Consider the following 21,752-nt stretch of genomic DNA (forward strand, 5'->3'; position numbering starts at 1 on the left):
GACACTCCGAAGTAAGAAAGCTAGAGTGACGTGCCATTGACCAGGAAGTCACGCACGTCCCTCGAAGGACTATTTCCTTGGCCGATGGGCTGGTCCATCTGGCCTCTTCTTGCGAACCCGCCCCGGTCAGAGTCTTTGGGAAAAAGATTCACATGACCACCCACCGCAGTCTCGGGCCAATATGGAAGGGATGCTCTACTAGGAAACGGAACACCAGAGGCAACACCTTTGGAGGCAACGCTTCCCTCAATGTCGTCGATCTCGGGTGGCCATCATGTGGTCGTTGTGCTCGGTTCGGGTACGACCTGGATGGATTAGATCTTGGACTACCTTCAGAACCAAGTAGACCCTGACGACGATGTGTCAACAAAAAGGGTCATGTGGGCAGACCACGAGAATCCTCTTTGGTAGAGGGACGCCTCTGCCATCAAGGGAGCAACGACTCTTTACTAAAATACATCGCTCAGGATAGGGGAGCACAACGTTCCCTAACATCCTCAGAGGCATACGTGGAGGCTGAACCTCATACCGCCCTTCACGATGCTTGCAAGCAGGTGAAACGGTGTGAGTCATGCTAGTACCATGGCTGAAATACCAACCTACCAGCCCAGGCACTGCAAACCATACCACTCTCTCGGCCTTTCACTGTCTGGGGGCTCGACATCGTGGGACAGTTCCCTAAAGCCCCAGGTGGTTTTAAATTCCTACACGTGCAAGTCGACAAGTCCACGAACCCAAGCCCATTAGGGAGATCACCGCCACAGCAACAATTAAGGTCCATGCGAGTGCTGGTAGTGCAACTTGGTAGTCCAAGTCACATAAAATCGAACAACAGAACTCGATTTGCCATTTGGGAATCGCACGCTGGCCGCCTTGAATAGCCAGCCATCAAGGCCTAACTAAGTGGCTGGGTGAGGATGAAGATAAAAACTAGGGCGAAGAGTTCCACGAACTTGCTCTAAGGCCTGAGCAGCTCGGTCCCAACAAGGCCTCAGGTGCCATCGCGACCACTAGGCATGGGAAGAGCACTGGTCATGGGCGACCTCGACCTAGGTTCAGTCCAAGGCTGGGCAGGTCGTAATCGGCTCCTGCCGGGGAGAGAGGAGTTCTACAAAGCGACCTAGAGTTCCCCGGCCTGACGGGGTCAGGTTAGCCAGGGTGGTCGGCCGCAAATTACACAACCCGTGAAACACCGGTCCTGTGTATGAAGCTGGTCGGCGACGAGCCTGTTTTTCTATTTTGTAGGACCTTCCGGACGAGCGTGGATATGACTTGTAAGTGTTTTCAAATCCAAGAAATCAAGCTTTCTGTGTTATAGGACTTCACGGACAAACACAACCTCCCACCAAATTGTAAGCATTTCTATTTCAAGAACTTGACCGCCTGGTCGGTAGTTTCTTCCACCGACCAGACAGTCGGGGCTAGAACTATTAGGATATGTGTTTTATTTTCTTGCAGCCAGGTATGTTTAGCCCACTCGCTCATGTTGATGGGACGAGATCCAAAATTGACCGCTCACACGCTACTAGGGGGATGGCGCCCGAGGATTAACGACCACAATGCCACAAGCCCTAACTCGGGTCAAGCGCTAGTTGCCACCGAAAGGTGTCAGGCTAAAGGTCATCCTTAGTGTCAGGACCTAGCTAGTGAGCGGGTTGACGTGATTCTCCCTAGACATTACGAGCACTCTGAGCATACTCGCCACCCAAGCACAGAAAAAATCCACATATCCTTCATTACAAAGAGACCACTCAAATGAGACCTAGGGACTAGCTCTAGACGACCTCGAGACAATACTCCTAAGTGGGTCCAAAGGCAGGAATAGACAACATACAAAAATGAGTCGACACAGGCGTCGAGCTCTTCCGTGGTCATCCAAGTGCCTTCAAAACCAGCATCTACTACCGGCAAGAGTTCCATGTCAGGAAGCGGGCGTGGATGCAGGTGAGGGCAAGGCAGGCGCTGGAGACCCTGACCTCAAAAGGGTGGTCGACGACGTCCTCGCGATTCCTTTGCTCGAGGCCACCTACCTCCTCTGAGGCCACTAGAAACCACTCAATATGACCGGTCACGGTGTTCCAAGGTGTCAGGCGAACCTAAACACCGACGAACCGAAGCAAGGAGTCAAAGGGGTAAAGGCCCGGCTAAGATCATCGTAGAATCTCACTCGCCGCTCGTCGCTCTCCTTGCTCAGCAGCTCTAGGTCTTTCTGCGTCACCGATAGATCCTCCTGACAACGGCGAAGTTAGTTGCAGAATTCATCTCTCTGCAGGATGCATTCCCTGGTCACCCGCTCTAGATTCCTCCGCATCGCGAGTAGCTCCTCCCGGCATGCAAATCAAGAAATAGGTCATAAGTCACACAGGAGTCGGTTGGTTGAGCCTTGCATGGGTAACCTGGGACCAGCATGTGGCTCAAGTGGTCAGAATAACACACCTTAACGGTCGCTTGGCGTACTCGCTCGCTTGACCACAAGCCCCAGCTCATGTTCGGCGCCGCCTCCAAAATACGCCGATCGACGGGATCGTTGGGAGGATTGATCGGGGACTCGGCGAGGGCTCGGGGGTCGGTCGATGTAGGTGGGAGCTCGGTACGGGAGGATGGTTTAGACACTACAGGAACTCTACAACCACAACAACACAAACTCATCAGAGAACAAAAAGCGGGAGGCTTCATTCGAATATATTACAAAATTAAAGTTACAATCAGGTTTTTTACTCCTCGGTGGCCTCCACCCGGAATACAGAAGTCACGTAGTCTACCGCTCCTTGACACTCCAGCTGCATCCTCTCCTCAGCTTCGGGTCCGGCGACCACGGCCCCCTCTCAGATAAGGTCCAGGTTGAAGTTGTGGTCACGACTGTGGTAGCACTGGAAAATGTACTATGCAGTCGACCTCACCGTTTGCACCACATCCTCTACACCCCTCATCGCTAGGGTGGATGGGAGCTCAGAAAAATTTTACGCTAGGACGTTGATGCCGTAGGCCCAGGCCTGGGCTGTGTGGTTGTCCTTCAGCTTGGTGTCTCCCAGACCGAGGCTCCCCAGGGGATCCACCAGCGCCTTGAAGGCATCTTGGAGAATGCTGAGGGCAGTGCGTTCGTACTCCTTGAGTTGCGAGTGCTTGGCGGAAAGCACGTGGTGTTCGGTGGAAAGCGCAGCCTTCTCCCGCTGGAGCTCGCTACACCTTTGCTGCAGCTGGCGCCCGGCCTCCCTTTCTTGGGCCAGCTATTTCTCCAACTCGGCACATATGCTGGCCACTATTTCCTTCTCTTCGACCAGTCTACGAACAGAAGCGGGGATACGACTGACTAGAGAGAGTAATTTAGGGCCCGGCACGGACTCCTCGACCGGCGCCATGGGGACTGGAACCGCCGTCGATGCTCCAGAGGGCAAAGCCAGAGCTGGTGGAGGCACTGCGACGTCCTGCGGGGGCGCCGCCAGAGGAGTCGTGACGGGAGCCGTGGGGGCTACCATGGGCCTGCGGCAAACTACAAAGTTACTGAATCAGGAAGGAAAGGAAATCTAAAGCATCTATACCTACCCAAAGAAACTTACCGCGACGGTGGAGAGCTAAGCACAACTCTGGTCCTCACAAAGCTGCCAGATCGATCGGCCAGGGAAGACAACCCCACTAGGTTCCGCGAACACATTTGGATGCCTCTGCGGTAGATGAGTCCTCCGCCAGCCTCTTCTGCGCAGACGCTTGGTCCACGGCGGTTTGGTCACGTGGTCTCTAGTCAGACCTAGCCTGGTCGGGGCAGGCCTTGCCTGTTCGGGTATGGTCGAGGGGCGTCGGGTCTTGGCAGGTCAGGTCAGGACGTTGCGAGTTGGCCTCCTCCTGACCGGCACTGCTCGTAGAGCTGCTACCCGCAATCACCGCTTGACCCTGAGTAGACTGGTCGCCTGCCCGATCTAACGGGTTGGTGTCGCGACTAGGTCGGTGGGTGTCTGGGGCAGCGATAGGCTACGGCGAGGGCTGGCAGCCCTCATGTTCAATCTCCTGGAAGACCTCCTCGACCTCGTTGACTATCGGCTGCAAGACATCTACCTCGGGGAGACGCTGGAAATAACTCGAGCCATGAGACCATGACCAAGTAAAAGGCTCAAGTAGGAAATTTTGAAAAAATGCTAAACATACCAATCTCACCTGAGCCCTCTCCGACAGGGGGAGCTCACATAGGGGGACACACGGAGGGCCACCCTTCCTGGCGGCCGTCGCTATCAGTGACCTGACCCGCAAGTCGATGACCTCATCGGGAAGATCTGATCAAAGGGAATAAGACACCGCTCGGCCAACACATAATGACAGATGGACGACTGTGATGTTACCTACGGAGTTCTTCCGAGTGTCATCATCACTCCTGGTATACAGATATGCTAGGTGTGCTCTCTGCCGCAGGGGGCACAGCCAACACTTGATGAGGTCATGAACGACGTCCGACCCCAATAGGCTGGCTTCCGCAAGCGTCTTGACCTTACTGGCAAGGAACATAAGTTTGGCGGTCAGCTTGGGGGAGCTCCCCTAACTCTCCGCAAAACGTGTCGGCGTATCTGGCACACGGAGGTTGCCCAAGGAGTCGTTGGTCATGAGGTAGAACCATTTGTTCCTCTAGCCTGACCACGATGATTTGAGGTTCATCTCCAGATATGAGCTCATGACACCATCACGGAGACGAAAGCCGCAGCTCCTAGTGGTCGGCCCAGGCTGCACCATGGCCGTGTAGAAAAACCCAAAGAGATCAAGGCACGGCTCGATACCAATGAAGTTTTCACACATGCGAGCAAAGATGTTCAACATGATGATGGAGTTAGGGTTGAGGTGGAGATGGTAGATATCATAGAATGAGATGATGATGGTGAAGAACTCAGAAAAGGAGGGGACGAGACCCGTCAGGAAGAATGAGGCAAAGATCACGGTCTCCCCTTGGCAGAGAGCAAGGACATCCTCCAAGGGCAATATCCCGAAGACAGGCGACGGGGAAGCAAGTGATTCTCATACATCTGCTTCAGCTTCGCGGCAGTGCACTTTGACTTAGGGAAGTCAGGCTCCCTTCTGGTGCGGGCGCCATGGGAGCTCAACGGTGGTTTTCACAGGAAAGACATGATGTGGTGGGGGCGATGGGCTTTGACATAGAAGCTTGGAGTGCAAAGGGGTTTCCGGGGGTTTTGCCTTTCGATTTATAAGATTGACTCGGTCCCATCGCCTCGAAATTCGACTGTCGCTAAGGTTTTCTCTCCCCCATGATCTCTCTCTCTTTCTGTACGGTTATCCTCCCCTCGAGATGCGGTTTCCTAAGCCAGGCACGGTGGTGGACTATGTCGCCGACCATTCCCAGGGCCCAAGTGGTACGACTGGGTCCGATCACAACATTACAAAAAATAGCTCAGATCATCACATCCGCGAGGGAGCTCGGGGGCTACTGTCGATATAAAGAATATATAGGTCCCCCACCGGGATAGCCCGCAACGGTCAGCTTTGGGCAGTATCTGTCGGAGGATTAGCTCCTATCGCAGGGATTCTGAGAGACCCCTTTTTAGAGGTTCGGACGGGGGGATGATCCTGAATAAGTTCATCGGAGAAATAAATGGAAGTGGATGTAAATGCAACGGCCGATGGTGGGGGATGATCGACCTAGTGCAAAGAGAAATAAATGCACCGGAGTTTAGACATGTTCGGGCCGCACGGGGGCGTAATACCTTACTCCTGTATGGATGCAATAACTGTCCTGAGGGAGGTCCCTCGAGGATGTATCTGGTTACAAGAATATTGTGTCTAACTAAGAGCTTGAGGCTCCTTGTTCTTCGGCAGGAGCTCTGCTTAGGCTTGCTCACAATGTCTTCGTCTGTTGGCTTGGTTCGTTGTGGGGTTCGTCTTCTTCGTCAGTCCACTCGTCCTCCTTTTCTTCTCCTGTGTGCTGACTCTTTTATGCACTCGCCGGCTGCGACATACCCCGAACGGGAAGGAAGGGGTACAAGTTCCAAGACGCCACGACTGAGAAAGGCATCATCATTTCCTCTGAGCGAAATGACTGGGGCGGTGGAAAAAAGCGCGGCGCGCGTCCAGTCACTTGTCACTGTGGACGCCCTGGCAACGGGCGCCGTTGAGAGGGCCCACCAGGCAGCCACAGAGCCACCCGGCGTGCCCACCCTGTCTTGTTCCTCTGCCACGGCAGGGCGGCAGGCGGAACGCCTTGATCCTGGCAATGTTATCTCAAGACACACCGGGTGATACGGGACGGGACCCGTGCAATTAATAGCCACACGCCCCTCTGCCAAAGCATGGCAGGAACTGACGCCGCGGCGGGAGCAGTTGGATATGCCAGGCCACGCGTGCTCATTTAATGCGGCCTTGGACCTCTGACGGGCGGACACCTCATCAGTGGGCCCCTTGGGGGCCTCTCTGGGTCATCGGGGAATCGAGTGCTCGAGGGTACCGTTTACCTCCCCGAGCACTCTCTCCCGAGAATGCTTATCCTCGTCCTCGGGGCACCGGGTACTCGGGGGTACCGTTTACCTCCCCGAGCACTCTCTCCCGAGCACTTTTTGTATAGATCTTTCGGGGAACCGAGAGCCCGGGGGCTGCCACGCGCAACCCCGAGCACCCTCTCTCGAGCACTTTTATACTGACCCTCGGGGAACCGTGCGCCCGGGGACTGCTGCGCGCAGCCCCCGAGCACTCTCTCCCGGGACTTAGCTCTTCTGATCGTCGGGGGACTAGGGTGCTCGGGGGCGACCGGGCGCCTCCCCGAGCATTTTCTTCCCGGTACTTAGACTCTCCGGGTCATCGGGGGACTGGGGTGCTCGGGGACCAAGGACTGTGGCCCCAGGCACCTTCTCCCAGAACTTAGACTTTCCTCACCTCGTGGGGGGAACCTCGCGGAATGGTGACACGTGGCGGACAACTGGCCTGGCCTCGGGACTCAGGGACCCCCAGTTCCTGATACACCGACAGTATCCACTTTCGTTCTTTGGCCCATGGCCCCTGCGTGACCAGTCGACGCCAGCACGACCACGACCAGGGCCTTCGCAGGATTCCACATGACCAGTCCTTACTGGTCACGGGGCAGGTACTCGTTTAGGCCAGTCAAACCTCATTTAATGCCGCTACTCACGTCGTTTTCCTTCTCCAGGCAGTCCACTCTGGCTGAGGCGGCATGGTCGGCGCAGAGTTACCTTATCCCGTCGAGTAAACATTAATTGTTGCGGGACGGGCTCGCAGACATGACAGGGGGCGCAGCAAGCGCGTGTGGGAAGCCTACGACAGGACAGGGCAGGTCGGGTGCTTCGAGCGTGACAAATGGGGGTGCGACTGATGGACGAGACGAGCGCCGCAGGGACCAAGGCAGGCACAGTGCATGTATGCTTGTAATGATTGTTTATATCGTTTCTCTAGGCATGTATGGTTCTTTTTGTTGGGCCCATCTGTAAGACTTTTTTCCCTTAGAATATAAAGAGGATATCTTCTGTAAAAAGAGAGGATGGAGAAGAATACACAGGATATAGGGCTATTACCCCACGAAGGGCTTGAACCTAGATAACTTTAGTGTTCTTGAGCAACAAACACACACATTTCATAGGCACATCCGGAACACCAATCACGCACCCACTGTCCAGTATACCGGAATCATTGTCAGAAATTTACACTTGACACAACTGGTTATATGAGTACCCACGCTGCGAGCAGCAAAGACTGCTAGCAGGGTTTTCCTCTGTGAACTGATCACAGGAGCCCTGTCCTGGTGTAAGATAAGATGTAGTCTTAGTTACCCACCGGTTAACATATGACAGTATGGAGCCCATTGATTGAGTTATACCGATAACCTGATGGTATATCTATTTCCAGTGTGTCACCTTTTGGCAAATATATCGTCGTTGCTTCCGAGGTGCCCTCGCTTGAGATCCTTGTGCGCCAATATGTTATTGTCCACGTTAACAGGTAAGTAAAAAATCATGCAAAACTTTCTATGGTGTAACATTACTCTCTTGAAAAACGTCACAAACAAAAACCTCTGGACCGCTTGGACGCGCGCCAGCACGCCATCCTTGGCCGCGCCCAGCGTTTTCTGGCGAGAACGTTGAGATTGCACAATCCCGGCTTTGAAAATCGCAGCTCGATTTATTTGCTTATCTGGATCCTTGTGATTGTGCACGAACCACGAACACGAGGCACAGTGACCGCATCTCTATCTCCGTTAGGTTGGCATTGAAACAGCCGGCCGGCCGGGCTCCAAATTCTGAATACGGGCCCTGCATTGGAAGATGAATGAAATTGGGAAAAATCGTACGGGTTGGATTTAGCAGGTGCATGCATGTGTGCCATTGACTCTAACTAGTATACATAACTTAAAGTTCTAGCTCCACAGAAAGTATAGAAATCTGTTAGGATCAGAGGTGAAGTTACAAGTCCACCTAAATGCACTGGCATTAAAAAATCTTAATTATTAGCAATTCAATTTTAGCTCTTTTGCATTATCTAGTCGAGTATGTGTACCATCTAGACTTATATGTTTAAGTGTGTACTCGAATCTTTTTAACTCTATCTCCATATAAAATATAGGACTTTGTTAGGACCAGGGACAAAGTTACTATAGCCCACCTGAATGTACTGACACCAAGAAAAAAAATAAATTCTTAGTTCTTAGCAATTCAATTTCAACTCTAAGGTATTACCTACTCTCAAACATATGTACCTTCTACCTAGGTTTAGATACAATGAAATGTGCATCGGATCTTCTTAAGCTCTAGCTTCGCCAGACGGTGGCCTCCATGCACGCGAGTGCAATCAAATCGTACAAGCAAGGAGATTGCGTCTCGCACGCAGGTCATGTGGGCTGTAACTACAGTTCATCTCGCAACACAGACAGGAGATGGATACTGGGTTCAGTTATCATCTCCATGCAACGTTGCTGCGATCGCACGCACGGCCGATGGGTCACGTCACGTGAATGGATCCCCCATCTACAGCGCGGAATGCGCAGCAGAACTGCACAAAAACACGTTGCTCTGCTTGAGGTTGAGGCCCAGCGTCAACGAGGAGCACACTGAACAGCGCGCCACTACAGCACAAACGCACAATCGGTCTGTGCGGGTTGCGGCAGAGCACATTCCGTGCACAGTTTCTATACTCACCACGCGTTCTGCAAAGTGTCTTTCGCGAAAGCCAACGCCTGCCGCTGCCATCCACGTGTACTTGGCCCCACTGGTGCGCTGCTTCCAGCGGAGGACGCGGACGGCGCGCCCATTTCAGCATCGTGGTTGCCGCTTTAAAAGCACAAGAGCGGACGTTGTTGGCGAGCATGACTCTCCAGCTCGTCGCGAGCCTTCCTCCACCTCCAAAGGTAACCCGGATTCCTGATCCTTTCCTGCGTCTTCGTGCTCTGTAACGGCTTCGATTCCCTTCTCTCTGCACTCTCTCCAAGCCGGTTGGTTGTTCTGAGTTCGATCTGCAGATCCCGCAAACTCGGCCCGCGAGTGCGCATGGCGTCGTCGTCGCCGGCGGACCCGTCGCTGGAGACGGAGGCCCCCCACGCGGCCGTCACCAGGGAGCGGAGGCTCAACCCCGACCTGCAGGAGCAGCTTACCAAGCCATGTAAGAAGCTCCCCATCTTTCTCCTTCACGCACCTGCGTGCTGCACCACAAAACACTGCCTTCTTCTGTGATCAAGAGAAACGTAATCCTGCTCTAACGCGTTGATTATTTCTGTCCCCGGGGGTCGCAGATCTCGCGCGGGCTCTCGCGGCGGTGGACCCGAGCCACCCGCAGGGGACCAGGGGGCGCGACCCCCGCGGCATGAGCGTGCTTCAGCAGCACGCCACCTTCTTCGACCGCAACGGCGACGGCATCATCTACCCCTGGGAGACGTTTCAAGGTAGGTGGCAAACTGAATCACTGGACACGATTGATCTCGCGATCAATCGGAAAGCAGAATTCATAAGCTTTCTGCATCCCGGTGAACCCACGAGCAGTATTATTGCGTGCAAATTGAAATTATTCTGTTGATGTCATTGCTTCTACTAAACGATGCCCGATCTGTTGTGCCTCCTTGCTTTTTAGGCTTACGAGCAATAGGGTGTGGGTACCCTGTGTCCTTTCTGGGCTCTATACTGATCAACCTCGTCCTCAGCTACCCCACTCAGCCGGTAACGTTCTCTTGGCTGCTGCCCGCTGTACATCAATACATGTTTCCTTTTTCTGCAAACATGCTGTAGCTTTTCTGGACTCGTCACCTCAATTAAATTGTTGTGGTCACCCTCGAGACATTCAGACGTTCAGTTTTGAGGAAGTCTCGAGTGTCACATCTCTTCTTCTTCTTCTTTTTTTAGAAGTGAGAAGAAAGACACTCTAGCTAGGCTCTGCAATGATTTTGCTTTAGAGAAGCCAACAGACATTGTTGCTTAGCTTGGACCTCATCTCTTGCCGAATTTTCACATACTATAAGTTCATGTTTAATAAATATTCCTTTCTGAATCTAGGGGTGGATACCTTCCCCTTTGCTCTCCATCCATATAAAGAATATCCACAAGGGTAAGCACGGGAGCGATTCTGAAGCCTATGATACTGAAGGGAGGTATGTCCAAATCATGCTCTTTCTCCTGAAAGGCCACAAATTCGATATCATTCCTGCCATCAATTTCTAACTATTTTTTACTTGGTCTCGTACAGGTTTGATCCATCAAAGTTCGATGCTATATTTAGCAAATATGGGCTAACTCATCCAAATGCTTTGACAAAAGACGAGTTGATGTCGATGCTTAAAGGAAACCGCAATATGTATGATTTCCTTGGCTGGTAAGACATAATTGCATTATCAATGCTATTGTTAACCAATTTTCAGTCCTTCCTTGAATCAACCGTCTTTTACTATTCAATAATTGGTTGTTCTTGTAAGGTGTTTATTTCTGTTAGCACTACGTAGAGACTAGGCTGTTGGGGGAAAAAGAATGGTGATACCATTCTTTTCTTTTTCCCCTAATTCGGTTGCCCTAGTTTCTTAGAAAATCACAACCCATCTGTTGTCCAATCGCACTCGGCCTAATGCGCTTTGTACTTCAGTCCATTTGCGACCCTTCTTCTATAAAAAATTGACATGCAAAGCTTTTGCATGTTAAAAAAAAATGGTGATACACAGTCCCAACACGGACAATCTATACAAATCCTTCAAATTTAGATGTACATTTCACTGAAAACATTACCCATACTTTTCATTGACTAACTAAATTATGAATGAACTCGTCGCCCCACTTGATATTTGATCCCAAAAGTCCATTTCCGAATGTTTTTTCACATGATCTTGTGCTCACAGGGTCACTGCCGCTGGTGAATGGCTGTTGCTCTACAGCGTGGCGAGGGATAAAGATGACTTGTTGCAACGAGATACTGTTCGGGGTGCCTTTGATGGCAGTCTATTTGAGCGATTACAAGACAATAAAAAATCCTCCTGAATGCAGCCAAAGAGTTTCAGCTCAAGAAAGGGTCGACAGTACAGTATTTACCATTGAGTTGTGTTCAAAGTATCAAATAAGGGTTGTTCGCATCAACCGTGATGTTGTTAAAGTTTCGGGTTGATTTTTCTCATAAAACATCAAATAAGGGATATTTGTCAGTTGATTATTAATCAACCGTGATGTTGTTAAGGTTTTCGGGTCGATTTTCCTCATAAATTAAGTTAATTCTTTTCTTCTTTAATAACATCGTTATCACTAGGCTTTTGCATTATCACTAGGATTTTCCTCATAAAAAAAAAAAGGAATGCTTTTGCATTAGAGAAAACAAGAAGGTGAAATGTTCAATCGTCATCACCTTTGTGTATTTGGGCTTTGTTTATATGTGTGTTCAGAACTTTCTCGCGGTTATGCCACCATTTTCTTTCTCTCAGAAAACTGTTTGTAGCATTAATGCCAAAATTGTAGTGTTTCTTGTAAAAAGTGAAAAAAAAACTAAGATTGCTTTTGGGAGCTTTCGTGATTTGTTTATTTTAACCAAAATTCATGTTCTAAATAGACATGAGAAAAAAGAGCTTAGCCGGGGTTTCGGACAGATAAACCATATTTCGTAAGCATTTCTCACTGTTTTTTTTTTCTTTTCAAAGCATGTGCTCGCGTTCCGTAAGCTTTAGGTGCCTCCAATAAATTATATGTACTTAAGAAAAAAGAAAGCATATTTGGTTCTTCCCCATGAGGTACAATCATTTTCTTACTTAGGATGGACAGATTAACTCTCATGATCAAGGGAAAATCCTTATTATCAAGAAATTCGTTCCCCTAGAAACTGATGTCCTTTCGAAAGAGCGTGATTCTGTATCTAAGGGTTCTGGCATCCGATTAGCGAATTCAGGATGCTGCATTGTTAAAAAATTCGTCAAAAATCATGTATGCAATACTCACAAAGTCAAGAAAGAAAATAAACAAGCAGTGCATCGGCATTGTTCATTGTCCGCTTTGTGCATCTAAAAAAAAGTTCTACTTGTGTTTTTTAATCCCGATATCCAAAATAAAAACAATTTTTTATAGCTTACTTAGCTTAACTATATTCATGTTCTTTATAGAATTTTTAGAGTTTTATAACGTGTTGGATTTATCGTATTTTCGCCAGTTCCCTGGGCACCAGCCAATTTCGTGTAGTAGAAGCCGAAATGTTCCCCACACGGTCGGCGGCGCTGTGGCCACCGTCCCATTCCATGTCGGCCACCGCGCTCTTCCTCCCCGCAAACCCGACGCCCAGTCCAGCCTACTCCCTCCGACATCCGCCGCCGGCTTCCAACTATGGAGAACTCCACTTCCGTCTCCGCCTCCCCCGCCATGCCCGTGCTCGAACCCATCTCCCCGCCGCGTTCGGGAGGGGATCGCCTGCGGCCGGGAGGAGAGAGAAGGACTACTACGCCACGCTGAACATCAGCCGCGACGCCACGCTGCAGGAGGTCAAGGCTGCGTACCGGACCCTCGCGCGCAAGGTGGTGCTCTCTTCCCCTTCCCTTCCTATCGCGTTAGATTGGGTTTTAGTGCTACCGTACACCTGGTTCAATTTACCTACGATTACCTACATCGATATGGCGAGATATAGTGATGCTACTGATTTCAGCCATCTGCATTATTCTTCCATTCCAATACGGGGAAGTATCAACATGTGTATCTACTGGAAACATTGGATCAGGCAGCATATTACCCCGAGCCGTCTAGAACTTTTCCTCTCGCTACAGTAGAGAGCGGGCGAAACCAAGGCGACCAGTGCTCCAGCGGCTCTTTCGCCAGCTCCCCACCCCCCCCTCCCGCCCTCCGGTTGCCTCCTCGACACCGGAGGGGTGGGGAAGGTGCGAATCCGGTGGCCGGTGTACATATTCTGCTTCTAAGTTAGTTTTTTGTTAGGGTAGAATAGGGGTGCCCCATGCCGATGTGGTCGGGTGGGTGTTTTTGTTTCTTCCTTTTCTTCTCCGGTGGTGGTGTTGCGGCTGGCGGTGCTGCAGTTGGGGAAGGATTAGTGAAGACTTCGGTGCTCCAGGGCAGATCCAGAGATGGCAGCGGTATCGACGTGTTCTCCTGTGGCGACGACGATGGTATGGTCGAGATCTCTTATGTTGCTTATGTGAGGTTACTTTATCTCCACCTTCTTGTGATTCGGTGGGAGATTTCGTCATCCCCGTTTGTGGGTTTTGTTTCTGGCTCATCGACTTTGTTGCCAGCTAGAGCGGAAGGTTTTAATGGGCTACTGGCTTCGGGACTTGAAGTGGGTGGCGCCAGTTCTGTTCTTGTTCCTCCGTCTACTCCGGCGAGGCGATGGTCGATTCTCTTTCAAAGTTCTAGATGCGCCTTGGCAGGTGGTCTGAAGCGTTGGCTCTTGCGACAAATCCAAGGTTTGGAGTCCCTCGTTGGTTGGATGGGAAGCTTTGCCTCTAACGATGGTGCCCTTCTGCGGCGCAATCAGCCGGAGTTGATGCCAATGGAGAAGATAGCCTGGATGTTGTTCTGTAATTTTAATTTTCTCAGGGTCATCTTTGTAAATGGTGATGTACTGTGCTATCCTTTTAATATAACTCCTCCCCTTCGCAAAAAAAAGCATGTTTATCTGCTGCCATTATATGATAAGTTTTTATAATATGTGTTGGACGATCACTGAGCAATACATGGGAAATTCAGTTTACAAAGTGAGCACGGAATCTGTCATTTTTGAGACATTATCATCATGCTGTGTTGGTATCTTAGATTTTTCACATATCTATTGTTAGTGCTGGAGCTGCAGACCTTGAACATACTTCCTTGGTTTGCTTTCCATTGCAGTACCATCCTGATATGAACAAGAGCCCTGGAGCAGAAGAAAAATTTAAGGAGATCAGTGCTGCATATGAGGTATCTTCTGTCATCTGGCTTCAGCTAAAGTGCTGAAGGGATTAGCAGTAGAGACATGCTTAGTATTAGATTATTTTACCAAGGTGTGGTTATTCCCTATTATTTTTGCGCAAAATAACCTGATTTGTTTTAGTATGCTGTATTTTATCTTTAAATTTGGCATTTTAAATTTGGCATTAACTTGAATGGAAGACATACATTTACTCCATGAAAGTAGACATGTCTTGTGTGAAATGTGATGGGTCTCCAAGCTGAACAGCTGCAATTCCATGAAGCTTATGCAAGACCTTTTACTTATAATGATATTTTCTCCATATGTATCATGAGCTTATCATGTTTCTTGTATACTGTGCAGTTGTACCTAATTTCTGTTTTATGTGCCTTTATTTTATACAGTTGAAACTCCATCTAAACAGGAGCCAGTGAAACTTTGCAAACCTGGTTTATCAAAACTATTCTGGAAATATAGTGCATTGTACTTCACAACTTAACTGGTGTACCTAGAATGTTGTTCAGTTCACTTGGCTGCTTCTATAGAGTATACAGGAGTAGAACACTTACTAAATGCGATGTTTGACAATGCTATCAGATGACTATCCTTCAAAAGGTTAGCTCGCTTATTTGGCTAAACCATCCAAATTCTGTAATCTCCTTCAGATTCTATCGGATGAAGATAAAAGATCTTTGTATGATCGCTTTGGAGAAGCAGGGTTCAGTGGTGATTACAGAGATGGAGATATTAGCGCACATGGGGTACCCATTTTATTCAGCACTCAAGTCATTTTTCTTTTTGATCAGCTCGATTCTTAAATTAGGAATAAAAAACTCTTTTTTTATATGTTCATTTTTCTCTAGGCACCATCTTCTTTTGAGTTATGCTGGCGATTGTTGGTAAAGTGCATTTTATGTTTATCAATTTAATGTAATAACAGTAAGAGCAATTCAGTTTTGACGTTACTATGGGCTGAATTGTAAACTGGCTTCTCACCTTCCTCAAGAAATGGTTTGATCTTGTAAACTCACTTCTACGCCGGCCTGTGATTTCCATTGGTTGAGAAAATTGGAGATAACTATATAGCATGCTTCTTGACGTTCCTAATGCTGAAATTTGCTATAGTTTTTCTTAGGGAATGAAATTTGTTATACATTATTTAATAAATGACTCATAATCCGAAAAAGTTTGGGTGACTTGATCTTTGGCATTTTGCTTTGTTTTGCAGATTGATCCATATGAACTCTTCAATGCATTCTTTGGTGGTTCTGACCAGCTTTTTGGAGATAGCACGGGGCTCGGGGGATTTCATTATAGTGCCAAAGTCAAGGACAACAGGGGACTTGATATCAGGTAAACACTTTCAAATTAACACCAAAACGGAAATATTGGATCTTGAATAGCTGTTTACAACATCATTTCTATATTACAGCTATGATCTTCTCCTTTCTTTTGAAGAATCAATCCTTGGAGGCAAACGAGAAATCAATATTTTTCGCCATGAAACGTGTGGCACTTGCCATGGGACTGGAGCTAAATCTAGCAATGACATCACAGAATGCACTCGATGCAGAGGTCAAGGCAGGTTGATGAAAACTCAAAGGACACCTTTTGGTATAGTTTCTCAGGTGAAGTAGTTATTCGTACATTAAGTATGTGTTGTCAGTGATTGTTTATATTCACCTCCACTGCCAATCTGACCATTATCCTTATTTCTTATATTGGTTGCTAAATTTACTACAACCACCAATCCGAAGTGTTGTCCTAAAAAGAGTGAAACCAACCTTTCAAAATTTCGACCACTATTGTATGCAAAAGTTTTATTATTATCCTCATGAAAATGATATTAGTGGATTTATCATAAAAAGATTGTATTATTCCTTTAAAAAAATTGCTACCATATAATGTACCAGTAAAAAGATAAATAGATATGATATGTAGAAACCCTACGTATATCAAATATAGATTCTGCTTAGTTTGTTCATCTACACATGTATACACTTTGAGATATGTTTTGATTTGCCACTTAGAAGATTGAAATATTTTATAGTGCCACTCATGATTGTATTTGGTGAATGCCAATCTGTTTTCTTTTTTGGGTAGTTTTGACTATATTCCAGTTTTTTGCAAGTGAATTGGCTGTTGTACCCTTTAATTTATTTTTTCTGTTGACTGGACAGTCATGTTTGAGTTGGTTGGTTTAATATGACGTGGTGAATCCCAATGTAATGCAAGTTACCCATTTTCTCTTGTTCAACATATTCACATCTCCGTCCTTGGCATTTATATATCTCAAACTCGCCAACCTGACCTTCTTGGACAGGCTGTGTCTGTGTCTTTGTTATCGAATAGATTAAGCTGGTCAGGCTGTGAGCTGGGCTACTCGAGGTTCTTACACATGGCCTCAAGGATTTGTGTCTCATCAGTCGTAGACCTTTTAAACATTGAAAGCATCTTTTCCTTCTTGATGCTGTTTTTTTTGCACTTTTTTTTTGGTTGCTCTGCAGTAAGGGTTGTTTGGCATTTTTTTCTTGGGCTATAGCTTCCCCCAAGACTCACGCGACTGCATGCTTTGTAAGTAGGCCGGCAAAAAGCGTCCAACCACACGACCGCCTTGGGAGGAGTAGCCATAGCACAACAAGAAGACTAAGTAACCTGTTGTTGTTGAGTTAGTTCCCTGCAACAACAACAGCAGCACCAAGTGTAAGACGTTGCCTTTCATGCACAGGTGGTCCAGCGCCAACAAGGTCTGCATTCTTGAAGCCATGTGTAAGCATCTCAATGGTACAAGGTCCACAAGCTTACTAGGCAACACAAAACAGCTCAAGGAGAAGTTTCCACCATGTAACCATGAGGGGCTGAAGCTCATCACCTATACAAGACAGCTCAAGTTGAGTTTGAGATATATTAATTAATGATAAAGAGTGGACGTGGAATGTGTCAAACCGAAGGGATGGGTGGCTTGCTCTTATTTAGCTTGAACACGTAATATAAAACTAAACGAGAAAGGCCTCCCAACAAAATACAACTTGAGGAACACATTAGTCATTCCACGTGGCAACAACAACAACAAACAAAGTCTTTTAGTCCCAAGCAAGTTGGGGTAGGCTAGAGATGAAACCCACAAGGTCCAACAAAAAAGATGATGAGAAAAATAAGAAAATAAAAAAGGTACTAGTAATAGTAAATATAGTAATAGTAATAATGGTAAAAGGAGACTGATAGCGTGTCATGGTTTTGGCACGTGAATTGCTAACTTCCACACATGTGACTCTAGAGGCATCCGTTGGATATGTCCAAACTGTCTCAACCAATGTTGAACAAGCTTTTCTTCAATTGATGTTGTTGTGGATACAAGTTCAAATGAGTAAGTGGGGACCTCGAGGATCACACCACGAGGTGGACCCTCAGAGGTTAAATGGAAATCAAACTGAGTGAGAATTGATGGTACTTAGTGTCTAGCACATGATATTATCTGACCTTATTACAGCTCAGGATGGGGTTTTTATAGCCCATACCCAACCACCCTGGGGATCTTTACTGTTTAGCCCCCTATACGAGCATATTCCTAGGATACAAAGGTCCTTTTACACTGACCTTAGGAAATAACAATTAATTCCTATTTACATGTCACCGTTCTTATTTACACGCCACTGTTACAGACCCCACCGCGAAGCGGTACTAAATTGGGGTCCTTCGCGGTCGGACTCACGCTCAGAAGACCTTCAGTCCACCTTCACGTGTCTCCTATTCACGGGAATCTTCTCCTTCGCTTGAAGGTTCCCCTTGACACTCTATAGTCAGCTCCGCATCATCTTCAAGATGGCTTTAGCAGTGTTTGTCTTTGTCCTTTCTAGGCCAAAGTGGGGGTGCGATGTGCTACTCCCCCAACAAGTGCTACCCCATTCCTATCACATATATCATCATTTCGGATCCGATCCTTTCTTGGTGATATGCGTGGCAAAAAAAATTATGAAAAAGGTCAGTATTTCCAAAGGAAAATCAGATTGGCGAAACTACATAGTTCCCACCTTCTGAGTGGGATTTGCCGAATACGATCTTCCTAGTGTTTTATGATATGCCAATCTTCGAGACTCAAATCATAAAAGATCCCATCAATTTTTACTATTTACTAGTTTATACTTTTATAGACATCTTGGATGCAATAAATTTAGTAAATGTTTGATATCATTGCTACCCTTCATTAGGTGCATATATCATATAATGTAATCTACTATCATTGTTACTAACTTACTATTTGATTGGTGTCCACCATTTTTACATAGTTTTATTTCTTGAAGTATTTCATGTTGTTGCATTCTGTAGATATCTTCTTGCTTAAATTGTGATGGCAGAGGGAAGGTGATTACTGAACATTGCACAAGATGTAATGGTTCAGGCAATGTCCAAGTTGAACGCAATATCAAAGTAGACATACCTGGAGGTATTGATGATGGCTCCGCCATTCGAGTTAGTGGAGGAGGTAGTGTTGATAAGCAAAGGCAAGCATTGCGCAACTAATATATAATTATGTAGATTCATGCATCTTTTGTGTAGTTTACTATATGTTTAATCTGAACAATTACTTAAAGCTATGCAGTACCTACTGAAATTTGTACAAGTTGGCAAGGTGGTGAGAATTAGTTACATAGGTTAAACCGAGTAATACCGCCTGGATGAAATGTTAGCCCCATTTCAGTTGTTATTGAAAACGATAATTGACTACACTAATCTCTTGTAACTAGCCACCAAGCAGAATTACTTGCAATGGTTTAAGATTCACCTATTGGGAATAGATGCAACTATTACATGTTATATATATTTACCTTATTGTGCAGGGGTGCAAGTGGTGACCTGTACATATTTGTTCGCGTTCATGAGAAACAAGGCATCCGCAGAGATGGTCTCCATTTGTACTCAGATGTCACAATTGAATATACTGATGCAATTTTAGGAACTACAGTGAAGGTTAGCTGTTAAAGGTCAAAAGTCCCATTCATATTATGCCTTGTTTACCAATATCATGTGTTCTCAAAAGTAAAATTACACGAACTTTACGTGTGTTTGAAAAACTCAAGTCTAACTTATGTTAATTTTTTAGTTCTGGTAATGTTCTCATTTAGTCCTAGCAAACCTCCCAGTTCAGCTTAACCTAGAAAGGATGTTTTTTTATTTCAGGTTGAAACAATAGAAGGATTCAAGGATCTTCATATTCCTCCTGGCACTCAGCCTGGAGAGAACTTGAAATTTTGTCAACTGGGAGTTCCTGACATTAAGAAGCCTAATGTCAGAGGCGATCACAACTTTGTGATAACAGTGAAGATCCCGGAGAGTATCAGGTTTGAGTTGCCAGCATGGGTGTTGTGTTTACACTCTGATGAATTTGATGTCTTCTCCAACTTTAGCTATTTTCAGAACCGTCTCTTAAATATAACTTCCAGAAGTTACTAAAAACTAGCAAATTTATTGTTCGAAAAATGAACCAAAATAGACATACCTGTTTGCATTACTGCAGACCTCAACAGCCCACAATAATCACCTGACATAGCACTGTTATTTCATCTGATTTGTCTTTTCATTCCTCTACTTTTTGTGGTCAGTTGGCGTTACAGCCGTAAGGCTACAGCTAATCAGCTACTCATAGTAGTCACAGAAATCCAGTCTAGCAGAAGCGTTTCTTGTTTGTTCTGTTTTGTTGTTAGCATCCCAGTTAAGGATTCTACTCGTGTTGTTTTGACTTTGATGTATAGCTTTGTCAGCATTTTTAATTTCTACAGTGACCGGGAACGTTCACTAGTTGAAGAGCTTGCCGCACTAAAGGAAGCTCAAAATATTTCAGTTCCAGGTGAAGTTCTTTCTCTCTTTTTTCTGAATTACTCCAGATGAGTAGTGTAGTACTGTAGTTAGCATCTTTCCCATGGGTAATTAATTCCCGAGCCTTTTCATTGCCTTTTATTTGGTTTACTCAGAAACTACAAACATAGGAAATTTTCAGAAGAGAAACCCTCATCCGTCCACAAGGAGGAAAGGATCATTCTGGGGATCTATCTGGAATTATTTCAGGTAGACATAATTTTTCATTAGTTTTTCTTGCCATGAAATGGAACGATAGGCCCTTTTTACTTATTATATCAATATTATTGCTTTACATTGAAGTGCCAAGCCAACCGTGTTAGTACATATTGCATGGTTAAAAGGACAGAGGCTTAATGTTTTGACCTTTGAATATTGCTTTTGTCGGAACTTTCACTATGCAATGGCAAGGACATATATTATGGTTCACATGCTTAGCTTGTCCACATTCTCATATTCTGAAACCTGAATGCAATTTTGATAAAGCTATTTAACAATTCCATTCATACCTTTCTAGGAATGATGAAGGGGATCAGAGATTTGCTTCGATCACTGTACAACCTGTTATTCCACGTTGGACTTCTCACCGAGGAACTCATCCTGCTGCTCCCTCGTTGTTAAAAGGATTCCTCATCCTCACAGCTTTCTTGTTTGTGATAAGCAGAATCAGTAAACTCAGGTTGTTTCGGAAGCGCCATGACCGTCCAACTCAAGCTAATGTAGCCGCAGAGGCAGAGTGAACTTGTTTCAACATTTAGCGTTAGCGTGACATATTGGTGCGTATTTTTGCGGAACAAAGCTCTTTGTGCTGGGAAAAAGTGCTGTTCGTAGTGGATGCTCTCCCGGCATAACTGCATAAGCATAACAGTATGTTCGACAGTGACAGAGAAAGGTAGAACACTAGTACACTACTGGTACGTGTGGAAGAAACTAGCAGCAGTTTTGAAGAAAGCGAGAGGAAAGACATGGAGGAACATGGCCGTGGGTAAGACCGCCAAGTTCTTCTGATATCTACTGTATTCCTTGTTGTGTACATACATTTGTGTAATCTTCAACTTCAAGGCTCTTTTTGTGTGTAAAACATGTTATGGTCAGCCTGCCTGATTTATTCTGTAAACTGTGTTTGGCTAGCGAGCTTAACGAGTCTAGATGAGGTAGCTTTTTTTTTTTTTCCTTACGAGCTGAGCTGAGCCAACTCGTTTTTGTTAACAAGCTGTACTGAGCTGCGGCTCGGCTCGACATCACATCCAGCCATGACATATGGCATAACCGCATAAGGCCGTCTCCAGCAGGCACCTTATTGAGTGCGGTGCTTGCCTGCCTGCGAGCTGAGCCGGTTTCAAGTGGCGAGCTCCCTTAATACTTAGTGAGAAGATGACGGGCCGAAGGAAGGAAAAAATAATAAAAAATAGAAAATAGAGTAACTTCTGAAGATAAAAAATAGAAAATAGAGTAACTTCTGAAGATAAAAAAATAGAAGATGTTGTAACAGTGTTAGCAGATATTATAATAATATTATATGGATGAGTTTTTAAAATATCATAGCTAAATGAATCAAATGAAAT

The 21,752-nt window shown here is 46.5% G+C and overlaps 2 protein-coding genes across 3 annotated transcripts; both read left to right on the top strand.

Moving 5' to 3' along the window:
- Positions 1-9,228: 9,228 nt before the first annotated feature.
- On the top strand, positions 9,229-11,636 carry LOC133911932 (peroxygenase-like). Its single transcript, XM_062354423.1, has 7 exons — positions 9,229-9,340; positions 9,452-9,591; positions 9,722-9,871; positions 10,057-10,142; positions 10,476-10,570; positions 10,666-10,791; positions 11,306-11,636. The coding sequence occupies exons 2-7, from the start codon at positions 9,480-9,482 to the stop codon at positions 11,442-11,444; spliced, it is 708 nt and encodes a 235-aa protein (XP_062210407.1). The 5' UTR covers positions 9,229-9,340; positions 9,452-9,479; the 3' UTR covers positions 11,445-11,636.
- A 97-nt stretch (positions 11,637-11,733) lies between these two features.
- On the top strand, positions 11,734-21,304 carry LOC133911931 (uncharacterized). Of its 2 annotated transcripts, XM_062354421.1 has the most exons (12): positions 11,734-12,952; positions 14,274-14,342; positions 15,000-15,095; positions 15,198-15,233; positions 15,563-15,687; positions 15,767-15,962; positions 18,661-18,836; positions 19,173-19,302; positions 19,513-19,673; positions 20,112-20,179; positions 20,304-20,397; positions 20,705-21,304. In XM_062354421.1, the coding sequence occupies exons 1-12, from the start codon at positions 12,635-12,637 to the stop codon at positions 20,925-20,927; spliced, it is 1,692 nt and encodes a 563-aa protein (XP_062210405.1). In that variant the 5' UTR covers positions 11,734-12,634; the 3' UTR covers positions 20,928-21,304. The 2 variants fall into 2 exon arrangements, with proteins under 2 accessions (XP_062210405.1, XP_062210406.1); XM_062354422.1 differs by lacking the exon at positions 15,198-15,233.
- Positions 21,305-21,752: the final 448 nt, after the last annotated feature.

Source organism: Phragmites australis, chromosome 3 (genome assembly GCF_958298935.1).
Source record: "Phragmites australis chromosome 3, lpPhrAust1.1, whole genome shotgun sequence".
NCBI lineage: Eukaryota > Viridiplantae > Streptophyta > Magnoliopsida > Poales > Poaceae > Phragmites > Phragmites australis.

Coding starts and splice junctions, on each gene's coding strand:
- LOC133911932 (XM_062354423.1), top strand. CDS start 9,480: ATGGCGTCGTCGTCGCCGGCGGACCCGTCGCTGGAGACGGAGGCCCCC. Junction 9,872..10,056: donor CCCCTGGGAGACGTTTCAAG/GTAGGTGGCAAA, acceptor CTTGCTTTTTAG/GCTTACGAGCAATAGGGTGT. Junction 10,571..10,665: donor GCCTATGATACTGAAGGGAG/GTATGTCCAAAT, acceptor GGTCTCGTACAG/GTTTGATCCATCAAAGTTCG.
- LOC133911931 (XM_062354421.1), top strand. CDS start 12,635: ATGTTCCCCACACGGTCGGCGGCGCTGTGGCCACCGTCCCATTCCATG. Junction 12,953..14,273: donor ACCGGACCCTCGCGCGCAAG/GTGGTGCTCTCT, acceptor TTTCCATTGCAG/TACCATCCTGATATGAACAA. Junction 15,963..18,660: donor CTTTTGGTATAGTTTCTCAG/GTGAAGTAGTTA, acceptor TGCATTCTGTAG/ATATCTTCTTGCTTAAATTG.